Source organism: Monodelphis domestica, chromosome 3 (genome assembly GCF_027887165.1).
Source record: "Monodelphis domestica isolate mMonDom1 chromosome 3, mMonDom1.pri, whole genome shotgun sequence".
NCBI classification, from domain to species: domain Eukaryota; kingdom Metazoa; phylum Chordata; class Mammalia; order Didelphimorphia; family Didelphidae; genus Monodelphis; species Monodelphis domestica.
The window spans coordinates 189,127,366-189,142,988 of NC_077229.1; the positions used below are offsets into that span (position 1 = coordinate 189,127,366).

The 15,623-nt window shown below is 38.6% G+C and overlaps 1 protein-coding gene across 2 annotated transcripts in view; it reads right to left on the reverse strand.

The window, feature by feature from the left end:
* Window positions 1–239: 239 nt before the first annotated feature.
* WRNIP1 (WRN helicase interacting protein 1) overlaps window positions 240–15,623 on the reverse strand; it is a 40,122-nt gene continuing 24,738 nt past the window's right edge. Inside the window, exons 4-8 of one of the 2 annotated variants that reach the window (XM_007488055.2) lie at window positions 12,649–12,729; window positions 7,858–8,087; window positions 2,292–2,447; window positions 1,308–1,387; window positions 240–1,007 (exon numbers count right to left, since the gene is read on the reverse strand). In XM_007488055.2, the coding sequence (XP_007488117.2) occupies window positions 732–1,007; window positions 1,308–1,387; window positions 2,292–2,447; window positions 7,858–8,087; window positions 12,649–12,729 (823 nt within the window). In that variant the 3' untranslated portion in view covers window positions 240–731. The remainder of the gene's footprint in view (window positions 1,008–1,307; window positions 1,388–2,291; window positions 2,448–7,857; window positions 8,088–12,648; window positions 12,730–15,623) is intronic. The other variant, XM_007488056.2, reaches the window with a different exon arrangement.

A 15,623-nucleotide genomic window follows, 5' to 3' on the forward strand; every position in this document is an offset into this window, starting at 1 on the left:
TAATCTAAAGTTCACATCTCCTTAAAATAAGATGTTTTAAGTCAGAATACCAATGACCCCTAAAACTAAGATCCTTTTGAAAAAACATTGCTGGCTGGGTTCTCCAAACAGCTGTATTGTACTTGGCCTTAGTATTTGTCACAGCATTTAACCAGTAACCAAAATATTTGAATACACCCCCTCCTTCTCTAGTTCTATCATTTTTTTGGCAATGAAAGGGGAAAATAAAGATTCAAGAATACTTTGAAATAGCTTTATTGGTTCATAAGACCTTTCCATATAAAAAAAATACTCAAAACACTATGTGGTATTAAATTGTAATTATTTTTTTCCTTAACAGTTAAAATTACCCAGAATATACACTTTTAAAAAAGGAAAACTACTATACTACTGAACTGAATTACAAAATGGATTTGCAACTTAAATACTCTGACAAAATAGCTATCTCCTTACTGACACACTCACTCATTGCACATTGCTGCCAGTTTTTTCCCTTAGCATTGCTTTGCAGAGTACAAATGAACAGCATTTCAAGGTCAGGCATTTGGTCACGGAAGTAATTCTGCCTCCCAATTGAAGGATTTAAGATCCTGGCACAAACTGTTGATAATTTAACCACCCCCTACCCTCCCACCCTCCCAAACAGGCAATAAACTGGAAAAAAAATCCAGGGGCTCTTCCTTCTTGGCCCTCCCTAGAAAAACACCAAATCATTTACTTGTACCACAAGTTCAGCATCGTTTTTGCTTAAAGAAATCTATTCCTCTTAATTCTTCCGGTAAATATTCCTGCTCCACGGGATCCTTGTAGGCAGGATTGTATTTGTAGCCTTTGCCATAGCCCAAATCCTTCATGAGCCTGGTGGGTGCATTCCTCAGGTGCATCGGGACAGGTGGAAGAGGACCCTGGTGGTTTCTCAAGCAGGCTTTGACATTGTTGTAAGCATTGTACACTTCAATAGACTTTGGGGCTCTGGCAAAATAAACGACACACTGGGCTAGAAGGACCTGTGCAGAAGGAAAATACAGAAGAGAGAGTGTCATGATTTCGGTTTAGGCTGCTTTAGAACACTAGTATTTTCTGTTTTTCAAAACCCACTAATTACAATATCATAAAATTCCCTCCATTTTGAAATAATGTAACTATCATCCCCTTTTAAAAAATAAATTAGCAAATAAATAGAAACCCAAAATTTAAGTGGCTTACTCAGATCACATATAACAAAGAGGAAGAGAGAACTATATTTATACACAGGAAAGCAAAGAGCATAAAAACAGATGAACATGAAGCCAAACTGATTACTGTACCTCACATTCTGGCATCCCTATAAAATGACAACCCTGATAAGCAGCTACTGCGTGGGTCAATGCAGAAGGATCAGCCAGGCCTGTAACACACCCAAAACAACAAAGAAAAAGTTGGTAAAATGACAAGTTTATTGTGTAAGCAAGTCATTACTATTATCAGAGAGGAACAAGTCTATTTACATGCTAATCAAGTGGAATTCAGTGTGAAATACACTAAATGCCTTTCCCCTTTTCTTCTCTTGAAGGCAGAGTACAAAGTAAGAGCACTTTATAGAAACACACATCCCCAAATATACATGCCATGAAATTAGCTTATATGGCATTAATCAATCACCCTGTTCTCTTTTTAAAATTTCTTCCATTCAGTGAATAAACACACTCATTATGTGGAATCCACTTTTTCTGTTAAACCCCATAGCCAAATTTGTACACACTAAACTCCAAAAGTTTAGATAATACAATATAGCCAATAAATTGGCAAATGGCATGAATAGAATCATGAGGATGAATGAATTTGAGGGGAAAAACCCCATTAATTGCCTGCTAAAGCCATGGCTAAGACAGTTTTCCAGAGTTTGATCTGTCTAATATACAGGATTCTGTAATCCTTAGGAGTTGCCCAATGAGGAACTTAATTCAATTCAACAAACATTTATTATTAAACTACAGATTTACATGTGACACACTCCCTTGCCCCCAGGGACTTTTATTCCTGAATGCAAATCCACAAGTATTTATTGGGCTCTCACACTCTGAGGAACTACAGATGTTACTCAAATAACAAATATAAAACAAAAGTACTTTGTGGAAATAAACATCCCAAGACATACATACCACAAAATGAATGTTTATGTGTCATTTAAAAATTTCCTCACTTTTCTCCTCCCTCCTAACAGCATCACGACCCAATAATTTTCTGCCAAAAATACTTCAGGGTTGAAATAATGCTTCCAAAGAGTGGCAGGGCCATCCCATCATGCTCACCTATGTCTTCGCTGGCAAATCTCACCAGTCTCCGAGCTACATACAGTGGGTCCTCGCCACCTTCGAGCATTCGGGCAAGCCAGTAGAGAGAAGCATTCTGGTCTGAGCCACGCATGGATTTATGGAGCGCAGAGATACAGTTATAATGCTCTTCTCCTAGACATCAGGAGGAAAAGCATGAGAAAGATAAGGAAGGCTCACAAGAGTATAAACAAATATCAACTAACTGTTTATCTTGCATTTTGTAATAGTAAACTAATGAGAAAAGCTTAAGGAAAATAAGGTTGACAGCTGTTCTCTAAAGGGAGGGTGCATACTCAGACTGTACCCTGGTCAAATGGGCAAGATGGTGCAAATAGCATGGGTATGGACCTCGGGATGTGCGCAATGGTCATGTGACCACCTTAGGGGTATACTTCTTTGGTAACTGCAGCTCTTCTCACTCCTATCTCCGGGACGGTACATTCAATGGGAATTTCTGAGGTTACTCCAAGAGGCTGCACAGAGGAAGAAGAAAACATTCTTCTGGAAGGGTATCTTTGAAAGGATAACTACATCTACTATCTATCCAGAGGTAAGGGTCAAGGGGACAGTGACCCCAATACTTTAGCTTTAGAATACTGGCTACTGCATGGCTAAAGAAAATGCTAATCTCCAAACTGTGGGTGCTGTGCTGTCTTGGACATGGAGTGGGTGATCGTGATGGGTATCAGAGGTGCAAAAGGATCTGTGCTGCCCATACTTTCTTAAGTACTCCCAGGTTTTCTTTAAAATGTGGCAGACCAAGACACCTAGACTCAATACCATGATGCTGGGAGCCCTAAAACAGCAGTTTCTCACAGAAGAGCTCATTTACTCTAGGTAGGTGAACTGCTTACACTATGAAGGGATCTTACTAACTTTCTATGACCCTAAGGCATGCCATGGAAAAAAATCACCTTGCTGGGATTAAGATGAGTTCAACCCTAAATTCTCCCATTTTACCTCACATGTGACTTTGGACAAGTCACCAAATTTCTGACCTTCATTTCTTCTAACATTAAGGAACTGAATTGGACTAAAGGATAATTTTTAAAGTCTCTTTTAGCTCCAAATCTGTGAATATCTGTCCAAAGATTAAAAGGAATATAACAACAACACTAGGCAGAGCTGTAAAGCTTACATACATTATCTGATCCTGTGGAAGCATACAGCACTAAGATCTGAATTATGTTCTAAAAATATTAAAAAGCAATATTTCAATGTCTTTTATAGCACAACTGAGGCTTCAGTGACTTATGTTTCCATAATTTTATGACTTTTTCTAAGATCTATAAACATTCATTAAAATACATTCCAGGAAAGAAAAATAAGCCACAGACCAACAGGAACTTACAGCTAGCTAAGAAAGCCTTGGCAAAGAGGCTGTGGAATTTCTAAAATATTTTCCTGTTTTTATATTGTATTATTCTGATTGTGTATGCAAAAGGGTGTTCTACAACGATGCCCACAGGAGAATGCAGCCAGCTATTTTTAAGAGTGTTAAGAGTGCGATCCCTTCAAGAGAGGCACCTGGCATGCTCCCATCATGAGGCCAGCACAAACAATGTGCCTATGTTCTCTTCCTCATAGCATATGAGTCCCAGGAACAAATCCCAGCAGCTGAACTCCCTGGTAAGGAGATACTTAGTCTTTTTTGGAGCGAGAGGACCTTCAATAAGATACTGAGCTCTGTCAAAAGGAAAAGGGCAGTCAGGCTAACTAGAGAGAGAACCTGATATCCTCTGATTGCAAAGGAGGGCCAAAGCTAGTAAATAATTTTCTCCTCAGCTCTCAGGTTACCAAAACAATCCATGATGATCACTTATCCCAGGTAGAACGGGACTTTCCGTATTACAGGGTTTGTGATCTGAGTACCAAGGAGAGTTGTAGAAGAGTCAATGTCCTAGGCGAAATTCAAGTGGCTGTCACAGTCTGTCCAGTCTATCAACCTGGCGCCTCCTGCTCTGTGCTTGGTTCCAATTTAGCTTTACCAGAACCTCCTTGTAAAGACCACTGACAGAGTGGCAAAGAGGAGAAAGCACTGTCCACAGAGAACGAGTCTAATCCCTCCTTCACACGGAGGCAACTATGATGTGCTCTAAGTCTTCTCTTCTCTGGGCTAATCGAAATCAGTTCTTTCAACCAAACTTCTTATGTCATGAACTCAATGCCCTGCCCATACTGGTCATCTCTTCTCTGGACACTCTCTAGCCTATCAAGTCCTTCTTGAAAACTGCAGCCTTTGACCTGATAAAAAAACTGCAGAAGAGGATGAGGAGGGGAAGAATATACCGAGAGTGTCCTATGTTCTCCTCTACAGCATTAGGAGCCCCAGTAACAAATCTCAGCAGCTGAACTCCCTGGTAAGGAGATACTTTATCACCTCTTACTCTAAACTATGGCTCCTAAGCACATAAGATTTTCTGGCTGCTATACAATACAGCACTGCTGACTCATATTGAGCTTGTGGTCCCCTGAAATTCCTCCATGCCATGAGTAAGTACAGAACAAGAACAGAGTACAATGATTTGGAATTTACTCTTCTGAAATTTCTGTCTAAACTAGAAGATAATGATGCCAATCTATCTAGACTTGGGAAGCTCCCATACTATCACCACTGATCTTTGATGCTATTATTTCCCCACCTTGAAATGTCTACTAGAAGTAGAGATACTTGCATCAGATCTCCCCAAATAGAGGGTACCCTATGCACAATCTACCTCTCTTTAATATGAATCACTCAGGAGAAGGAGATACTTTGGCTTTGACTTGGAGGATCTGAGCTAATTATTCTCTGATTCCTCATTTACTGAATCTTGGTGGTGAACAAAAAAATAACACTTGAAAAGAACCAATTGTAACTTCTAGCTTGGTGTGGACTGACTTCTACAAGTATAGGCCACTCCAAAAGTACAGTTTTACACTTTGATTGGTTTTAATAGTATAAAACTACACGGCTACCCCAAATGCCTTCACCTTAAGTTTATGAAATGAAAGTTATCAGGGATTAGTTTTCCATTAATTCTAGTAGTTTCCTGACTTGTTTTGAATTCAGTCACATTCATGCCACTATCTATAGATCTCTAGGGCACTACAAGGTACTTGCTATATCAACATGAAATTTATGGGGTCCAGGAGAGGAAAATATAGTTTAAGGAGAGGCAACTGAAGAATATTATAGAGGTTTTTTGTGATATGGCTAATATGGAAATGTTTTTATATAATTTCAAATGTATAACTGATATATAGCTTGACTTTTTAGTGGAGGGGAGGGATAGGAGGAAGGGAGAGGATTCAGAACTCAAAATTTAAGAAAAAAAGTTAAAAATACATTTTTTTAATTAAAAAAGAATATAAGAGGGACTTTAGCATACTTTGTGTGAAGACTTGTGGAGAATTTAGGGATATCCTCCTTTAGCACCACTAATTTTAGTCCTATTGAGGCCTCCCTGATCTAACAAAGAAATAGGCAGAAAGTGGTTCCTATCCATATGGTTTTCCTCCATCCACTGTGGGTCATGTAGGTGGAAATCCTAGGATCAGAGCTTCCTAAAATGCTAGGAGAGCTTCTCTTCATCTCAGGAAGGGCTTCCCTAGGAGGGCAAATTTGATGGCAATAATAATAAGGCAAGACAGGATGCCTGAACATCCTGACACCAGGTGAGAGATAGCTAATGAGCACAGCTAGGAAGAGAGGGGCTTCATGAGCTTAAGATTAGGGGGAAGGGCCACTCTATTAGAACTCCAGAGGCAGGGGGTATCTATCTAGAGCTCATAGTGGAGATTTTGTTACTTTTGAATTTTCTTTAACTCCAATTTCTTTAATGTGTGTAAAAGGAAAATAGGATTCTGTATGTAGCTTGTTCCATTAAGGCTTTTGGATAGTTTTTCAGAAGTGCATATGATGGCTTGATCAGCCAAAAGCTGTTTGATTAACTGGAATTCAGGGCTCATTTGTGCCCCTGCCCTTGTCCACAATGGCATCAGTAATCTTGATTCCCTACCAGTACTTTTTATCTAAATGCTGTTAATGTGCTATTAACTACAGTTAAGCCCTGCCACAGTGACTGCCATCAGGAAGAGCAAATACAGGCCAAAATGCCTGTGTCCCATACTGAAGGTCAAATGATGAGTCAAGAGGCAGTACCAGAATCAAACTCACTTTCTATTCCCTCTTCTAACCACAACCCAGCCCTCTCCCAACAACATCTGGGTATACCCATAGAAAGCTGGGGTATACAGAACAATGTCTGTGCCAGAACACTGAATTATTAGTGTCCTATTCTGGCTGAGCTAAACAGAAGTGTAGAAAAATCTGCGTTCATGGAAGTCTTACTAAAGTAGGATCCTACAGACACCAAGTACCAGAAGACCAGTCTAAGTCGGTCTCTATCACCCACCTACTTCTCTTTATAAAAAGAAAGAAACGTGCTCTATTGGTGACATGTGAAGTTGCCAAGTCATGAATTTCATTAAGAGCTGGTATCAGATTTACTATTTGTAAATGCACTTAAATGTAAAACCTCCTGACAAATGCAAACTGCAAAATTCATTTCCTTAAAAAGCTTTCCCAAAAATAAAAGCATCAAGACCAACCAAAATGAAGGGGGGCTGGTTGGAGCTTTAGTGTTTATAAAAAGGATGCAAACAATAAAGTTTTATTCATCACCCATAAAAGGGTTCTAAAAACAAAGTAGTTTATTCTTTCAGAGTTCCTTTCTCTGCTCTGCACCACGCTGGATTATGGCCACAAGAACTCCTCACTATTTAGGGTAGAGATCAATAGGCAGGTAGCAAAATGTCTGGCTGGGAAGTCAAGAAGTTCAAGTCCTGCCTATGACAGACACTAGCTAACTGGGTGACTATGGGCAAGTCTTTCAGTGCCCAGGCAGTTCTCAAAGGCTAAAAGCTTCAGAGATTATTAACAGCAAGCGATGAATGTCCCAGGAATGAAACTGCTTAAAGACCCAAGCCCCTCTACGCCTTCCCCTTTTATCCATTCCCCAAAAGTTATAGGGCAATGCTTTATAGCAAATGTGCCTTTAAGAATACTTAACTAGAAGATAACTATAGTTACCTGTAACTGAAATGAAAATATAATCAATCTAGAGTATAAACTTGATTTCTAATACAGATACATTCTAAATTCTAATCTAGTTTTGGGTCCTAAAGAAGTTAGAATCTTTGTCCAGAGTAGTTGGGTTGAGAGATGTTTCAAACCATATTTCCCCCTCCCCCTCTTTTAAATTTAGAATATTTTCCCATGGTTACATGACTCCTCCCCATCCTCCCCCCACCCCCATCCCCCTGCTCCTTTCCTCTCCCCTCCTGGAGTTGACAAGCAGTTCCAACTGGGTTATACATTCAAACCCGATTTTATTCACTTTGGGGAACTATTCTACTCTCTTACGTGTTGAAATCCTATTGGGAATCTCTTGTATAATTTGGACCTAGTGGGTAGTCAGGAACCTGGAAGTTTTGCTACTTGTGAGTTAGTATGAATTTAAAATTCATTATTTCCAAGACTATAATCTCAACAACTCACCTGCTCGGTCATACAAAATGTGGGATCTCTGCAGGCCCTCCTTTATGTCATTTTCTGTAATTAAAACGCTTTCACCAGAATAATTTTGCACGGTCTTCTTACAAAATGGTTTCCTTGAGCCTAGCTTGGCCTGGACAGCCAACTGTAGTCCATTCAGTCCAGTCCTGGCATCCCCATCACAGAGATAAGCTAGAGTATTGACTGCTTTGTCCTCTATGTACACAAGGGGCCTGGAACAGAATTAAGTGACAAATTATCATCATGCTCAATGAATCGTCATTACACATCGCCCTGAAAGTTTTATTTCCTAACAAAGTGATCACAAAACCCACCGGGCTCAGGGTTGGTTGGCAGGGTCCTTTTTTTTGTCCTTCCTACTTGTGCTACTGTTAGGTATTATCAAGTTTCAGGAAAAGAATGTGACCGTATATACTCTGTTGTGCATTTCACTGCAGAAGCACAACGGTGCATGTGAAGGGTGCACTGGTGGGGGGGGGGGGGTTTCTATATATTTGTTCTCAATGCTGGGTTTCCTTGATTTGCTGGTAGAGGATGGAGAAGTCCTTCTAAAGGGAGGCTTCCAATTTTGACATGGCAATAGAATCTTCTTCATAATGCAAAGGAAATACAGGTCTTCTGTGTAAAGTGCATAACTTTCTGTGCTACAAAATTTTAGATCTGGAAGAGAATTGAGAGGTCATCTTGTCCAGTCTCTTAATTGATATATGAGGGCCCGGAGGCTCAAGGATACAGGTTTCCTGACAATTGGTCTAGTCCCCTTCTAGGTCTATAATATATGAACAAAACCCATAGCACAGAGTAAGGTTCTTTATGATGGAGTTTTACCTAGGAGAGACAATAAAAAGAGCATTGCACTGAATGTCAGGAGACCTGGATTCTAATTGTGAGACGATACGATCCTAAGCAAACCATGTGTCTGATCTTGGTGTCAGATTCTTCCCCTCAAAAAGGAAATGGAACTAAATGCCAAGTTCTTTTGAAATTTTGTTTAAAACACCATACTCCAATCATGTAATAGTAACATTTTTAATAAGGTATCACCTTTCCCCTACCTTAAGGTTTCTTATGAAGCCCAAGGACCCCTTCTCAGAGTAATAGTTTTAAATGCATAACAGAAAATACATAGAATCAAAAAAGGAAGTAAATTAAGCTGAAATACAATTATCAAAATATTTAAAGCATAAGTTCTCAACCCATTGGTTAAGAACTCCACCCTAGCAGGCTAAAATATTTTCCTGAAATCTCCTTCTGAAGGTTTGTAATCCTGTCCATCATGAAAAATTTCATCACTCCAAAATAATCACATTTTTAATGTTAATTATAAATATATGCAAATGCAAATCAATATGGTAATTTATGAAAGGAGAAACTTAAAAGCACGAAAACTATACTGTTTTAAAGTCAGCAGTTTAAATAGTGAGAAAACCTAGCCCATGAGTTCACTTTATAATTGGAATTTGAGACCTTCCTTTGCTACTTCCTTCCAATTAAGGTAAATATTTGAATAAAGCCCCAGAAGGTCACATAAAAATAAAGGTGTCATATGCACCAAAACACTGATAGCAACACTTTTTTATAGAGGCAAAGAATTGTAAACAAAGTTAATGCCCATTCAAATTGTGGTTCATGAAGGTAATGAAATATTACTGTGCTGCAAGAAACAATGAATATGAAGAATGCAGAGAAGCAAGTTAGACTTCTGTGAACTGAAAAAGTGAAGTAAACAGAACCAGAACAACATATATAACATAAATGAAATTGAAAATAAGCATTGTGAAGAAGAGATCAAAATGTACTTCTTTCCCTTTTCTGTAGAGGTGGGGGACTATGGACTTGGGAACCTTCTAATGGCAAATGTGATTAATGTATAGGTTAGTTGTGGCAAATCACTTTTTTTCCCTCCACATTCTTAATTCTTTTTATAAAAAAGGGACAGGTCAGAAAGGGAGAGGGACGTACTGAGAAATGAAAGTGACATTAAAAACAAAATGTATCATTTAAAAATATATATAAAGTCTTTTGCTATTTAATAATAATAATTATAAATAATATGAGTAATAAATAAAATTAATTTAAAAATTCATCATTGAAGATATGCGACTTTCTTAATATGAAGAACTTGGTATGGAAACTCTCTCCATCAACATTCTGCAACTTCTTACCCATTTACTAAATCCCAGAGAGTTGTTTGAGGAAGTAGAAGGTTAAAGTGCCTTACTCTGGGCCAGACAACCAGTAGGCATCATAGGTGAAAGAGGAACCTAGAGCTTTTGAGATTCCAACTCCAGCACTGCTATTTATTTATCTGCTGTGTTGGCCTCTGTCATTCAAGAAACTTTCCCCCCCTTTAACACCCTATGACAAAATTTTCTACTCTTTTTATTCTAGTGAACTCTAAGAACAACCATAAGTTTCAAGGCAGAAGATTGGTAAGGGCTAGGCAACTGAGGTTAAATGACTTTGCCCAAGAGCCTGAGAACAGATTTGAACCCAGGAATGCCTGTCTTCAGGATTCTCTATCCACTGAGCTACCTCGCTGCCCTCTACCTGACCAAAAAAAAAAAAGGCGATTATTTCCTTACTGAGTGAACTTCTTTTCACATGTTTGTGACTGATGAACTCAAATCACTATCAGTGTGTCCTCAGAGTTAAAAAAACTTTAGCTGATGTCCTGCCCCCCAACATGTGCTGGGTGCTTCATCCTGAGAAAGTTGGCAATTGTCTTACGACTGTAAGTTGCAGAGCAGGTGTAGACCTGCATTGGGAAAGGCACAAGGAGTTTGAAATCACAGCTTGTCCAAAAAAATAAAGATTTTTTAAAAATTTCTTTTGGCTTTAACAAATATCTTACACATTCCCAAGCAAAGAAGAGACAGGGACACTGATGATGATAAACTTGGACACCACAGCTCATCACTGCTCTGATGCATCGCTAGCTGCGTTTGGAGAGTAACCAAGTAAAAAAACAATTTAACAACTCTAGGTTTGAGTTTGCCATTTTCTGTCCATGAAACAGACCCCATGTTAATGGGGATAATTGGTTACTGCCTCAGAGCTTTACTCAAAGTAGCTATTGACACATAATGTGAAGCTACACTAAAAACACAAAATTAAGATCCTATCCTTGACCAGGAATCACCATCAGCTCCTGGATATAGAATATACTCATGGACAGTCAATCTTAGTTAATTCTTTTTTTCTTTTTGAAGGGAATAGGTATTTATATATTCCCTACTATGTGCCAGGTATTATGCTGAGTTTTTGACAAATATTTTCTCATCTAATCCTTTCTACACCCCTGAAAGGTATGTGTTGTTATTATTCTTGTTTCATAGTTGAGGAAAGGAGGCAAACAGAGGTTAAGTGACTTAACCAAGGCCACAGAGTAAACATCTGAGACCAGGTTTGAACTCAGAGGCCCAACTATTTACCATGACACACAGTGTGCTGACTTTCATTTTATTTATTTAACCCTTACCTTTGGCCTTAAAAATTGATACTGAGTATCAGTTCCAAGGCAGAGTGGTATGGGTTAGGCAATGGGTGACTTGCCCCACACAGCTAGGAAGCTTCTGAGGTCAGATTTGTACTTAAGACTTCCTGTCTCCATGTCTGGCTCTGTAACTAGTAGGCCACCTAACTGCCCTGAAGATACCTTTAAAAAAAAAAAGTCCATTATTTCCTTCCTGAGTGTCCTTCTTCCCCTAACATGCTTGTGATTTATTCATTGGCCTGAAAATATGTATTTCCCCTCTGTAAAGGAATTCTTGATGCTTTGAAATACTGATGCTTAAAATTCTTGATGTTTTAAAAAACCCACTCATTTCTGAAAAAACCATTCACTACCTTCTCTTTGAAAGAAAGAAAGAAAAAAGAAAAATAGTTAAGCAAAACAAAAACAAAACTCAAACCTAAAATAGTGAGTAGGGCTTAAATACTGACCACTATACTCCAGTAGTTCCCCTCTGCTGTGGAAGCATTAATTTCCTTAACTGTAAAACCAGAAAGTTGGCTAGAAGACCTAGAAGATTCTTTCTAGGTCTAAATCTATGGCCCCATTTATATGAATTAAACCATCCAACATTTATTACAATCTCCCACGTGCACAGAACTTTTCTAGGCACTGGAAATCAAAAGAATAACTTTGCTCTGGCCCTGCTGGAGCTTTGGACTAGTAGGCTAAGGTGACAGGAAAAAAAACTATTTTAGAAGAATCACACATGATAAATACCATGTGAGGTTCGACAGGCACTAGATCATAAGAGGAAAGGGAGATCAGAGAAAGTTTCATGGGAGAGGTGGCATCTGAGCTGAGATTCTAGAGGATGAAAATGATGTAAACAAGTGGGAATGGAATGTGCAAGGGAAGAAGAGAACACTGCAGGTGGGAGAGAAAGTATGGAAAACGTATAGGAGATGGCAATTAGTCCAGCTTAACTAGAATATAAAATACAAAGAAGAGAACAGTATGAAATAAGCATGGAGAGGCAGGAGGGCATCAGGTTGTGGAGGATCTGAAATGCCAGACTAAAAAATTTGAACCGCATTTGCTGTCATTCTTATGACTGAAATGTTTGAGATCCCCCAGATTCTAGCCTGGCTCCTTCCTTTACCATAGCCAAAGTTTTCAGTCATCTGGCCCGATTATGGTCCTGTTTGTAACAAATGTCATACTAGAATGTGCAACAAATGGCACATTCAATAGCAATTATTCTTTCTCCTTCCATATGTCTCAATCTCGATCAACAAATAGCTGAAGAGAATACTCACATCAGACACTGAGTGCCACTCAACTGGCTTTTTTCAAAGATTGGGGGTCGATTCCTCACCCAATATGTGCTACCACAGTTTCTGAAAGATAATTTTTAAAAGAATGATAGATACTGAATATGAGACAAAAGAAAATCTTTGCTCTAGGGATCAGAACTAGATATTGCACTGTAAGAACACAAGCTAATAGAAAAGGGTATGAGAAAGCTGGAAACACAGTATCTTCTGCCTGGGTGAAGACTGAACCAATCATGGTCTATGAAGGCAACGGAAAACGACTGGGCTGTAAGAAATGATGAGTATGAAGAACAAAGAGAAACTCAGGAAGACTGAACAAAGTTAGCAGAGCCAAAAAAGCAATGCACACAATGACTATGAGAATGCAAATGAAAACACCACAAAAAAAGCAGTTGATTTCAAGATTAAATGCAATAACCAGTATAGCTTCTAGGAGGGAAGGAATATACCTATGTGTGTGTAGTGTAAGCACAGAGCTCGGAGAACTATTGAGATCCAGTGTTGCATATGTGGCCAGATGCTAGGGCAGTGGGTTTTGCCTAATGTTCTTACAAGAAGGGGTTGTTCTATGTGGGGATAGATCAGGAAATGAGTAAGATGTAAAAATTAAAAAACCAAAACACATCAATAATTTTTTTTAAAAAGCACATTCTAATTATGTACAGTCAATTCTCACTTATTCCTGAAAAAGTCACTAAAAATCTGCAAATTACCTGAAGGATCCCTCCACTAGTGGCAAAATGGATTTCTACTTTCTACCTCAGCATAACTAGAGAAGAAAAGCAGTAAAATGGCCAGAAAAGAGGAAGAAGAAAGAAAAGAAAAGGTGCCTTGATAAACCTCAAATTGAATAATTAGTATGTAACTCCTCAAGAGCCAACTATGTTAGTTGACTTTAAATCTGCAATACACTTAGAATGAGCCACTAAATTACAAGCAAGGGAATGGAACTGAATGCCTTTTTGCTTTTTAAAAGCTCCTAAGGGGAGAGGCAAACAGGAACATTCACTTAGGGCTGTAACAAAAGGGCAGTTTTTTTACCTCCTATCATTCATTTCAGTGACTTCATTTGGGGTTTTCTTTGCAAAGATACTGGAGGGCTTTGCCATTTTCTTCTACACAGCACTCATGATGTTACCTCCCCAATAAAAATAACCTTATAGCTACCCCATATTTTTAAAAAAGGCAGTGTTGTTTCCCACACTTTATATTATTAATTTTTTAAATAATTTTTTACTGAATGTGACTGTCCCTCTCTTAACACAGATCAGAACATTCTCTTAAATTTAGAATCTAATAATTGTTCGGTGTTATGAAGGACTTAAATGCCTTGTTCAGTGTCTGCAACAAGACTTGAATTCAGGTCTTTATATAACTCCATAGCTGGCTTTCTATAAAATCCTATAATTAAGACTAGAGAAAAAGGGGTGTTTGTATCTTTTATGTAAAATAAAAAACAAAATGACCCTCCCCCAAAAGAGGAAAATGGTCTCAAAATTCTTATTCTCATATTAAAAGTTCACAATTCCTTTAATTTTGTAAATTTTTTTTTTACTAAAAATTTCAGAACACTTAAAAATAGAATCTCTGGTTGGATTAAAAAAAATTTTAAGACAAGTATATGTCTTTATTGAAGTGCCACCTAGAAGGTCTAGAGAATCCTCCAAGCTGTAAAAGCTTCAGCTCTGCTCTAGAAATGAACAGGATGACATCAGTTGAGGACAGGCCTGGCTCAGTCTGGAAAGACTATCACACAGGCTGGCCAGAGGGGAGTGGTTGGATTTGTCTCAGTGAGCAGGTACAAACACAGACTAAATTTTGAACCCATGAATCACATAACCCAACAAAGTATATGTTCTGCTGTGTTCTTTGTCCAGTTACTTGGGTTACACAAATCACAGGCACAATTAAACTCCTTCAATAAAATCAGAGAACAATGATGCTAAAAACAAAGTTGCCATTTCTTCATTCTTCTTTATAATCTGTGATAGTCTTTCATTCCAAATTTCACCCCCTCCAAAATGAACAAGTATTTTAAAACACAAATAAATCTGTCAGCATTTCTGTTCCTGTAATAAAATCAGATCACTGGTGGTAATGACAACTGACAAATAAATAAGACACAATAATAGAAACTACCTACACTAAGAACACTTTGCAAGAGGAGAGGGCAGAGAGATAGGGCCAGGGCAAAAAAAAAAAAAGGTGACCTGGTGATTATTTACTTGATTTGAAGTAGTGTGTCCTAGCAGAGAAAGGTCTAGATTTAGAGTCAGAAGAGCTGGGTTCAAGTTTTGCCCTGTCCCATCTCCCAGCCATTTACTAGCTGATGTGATGACTCAATCAATAAAATATTTATTAAATGTTAAATCCTTCACAAATATCATTTCACTTGATCCTCACAACCATGTGTGTATTGGTGTAAGTGATATTATCCCCATTTTATAGTTGAGGAAACTGAGGCAGAGACTAAATGACTCATCCAGGGCAACAAAGACACTAAAAAACTAAGGCTGGATTTGAACTCAGGAATTTTCAGACCCAGTAGTCCTACCCAACACTTAGGTCTATTAGATTATTTTCAAAATGACCCTTTACTTCTAACATTCCAAGTCTATAACCTCCTTGGGTGCACAGGTCTTTTACAAAAACTCAAAATGACTTTCTCCAGTATGCCCAATTTGAAAATTCTCACTTAGGTTGGAATTCAAGTTTATGCCCTCAGCTTTAAGGCTTGTGTTCGATGACCTAAGCATGTCACTTTCTTTGCCGATCCTTTGCTGCTTTTCAGGTTGAGTGGGTGGGCAGGTGGGAGATGGGAGCCTGGACTTGCCTTTCATCCAGGCTAACTGTGGAGCAGCTACACCAGGACCAAAATGCCCCTGCTAGCCGAGGCTTTGATTTGTTCTTCTTCTGACCTGGACAGTTTACCCCTCCTTACACAGCCTGGTACCTCC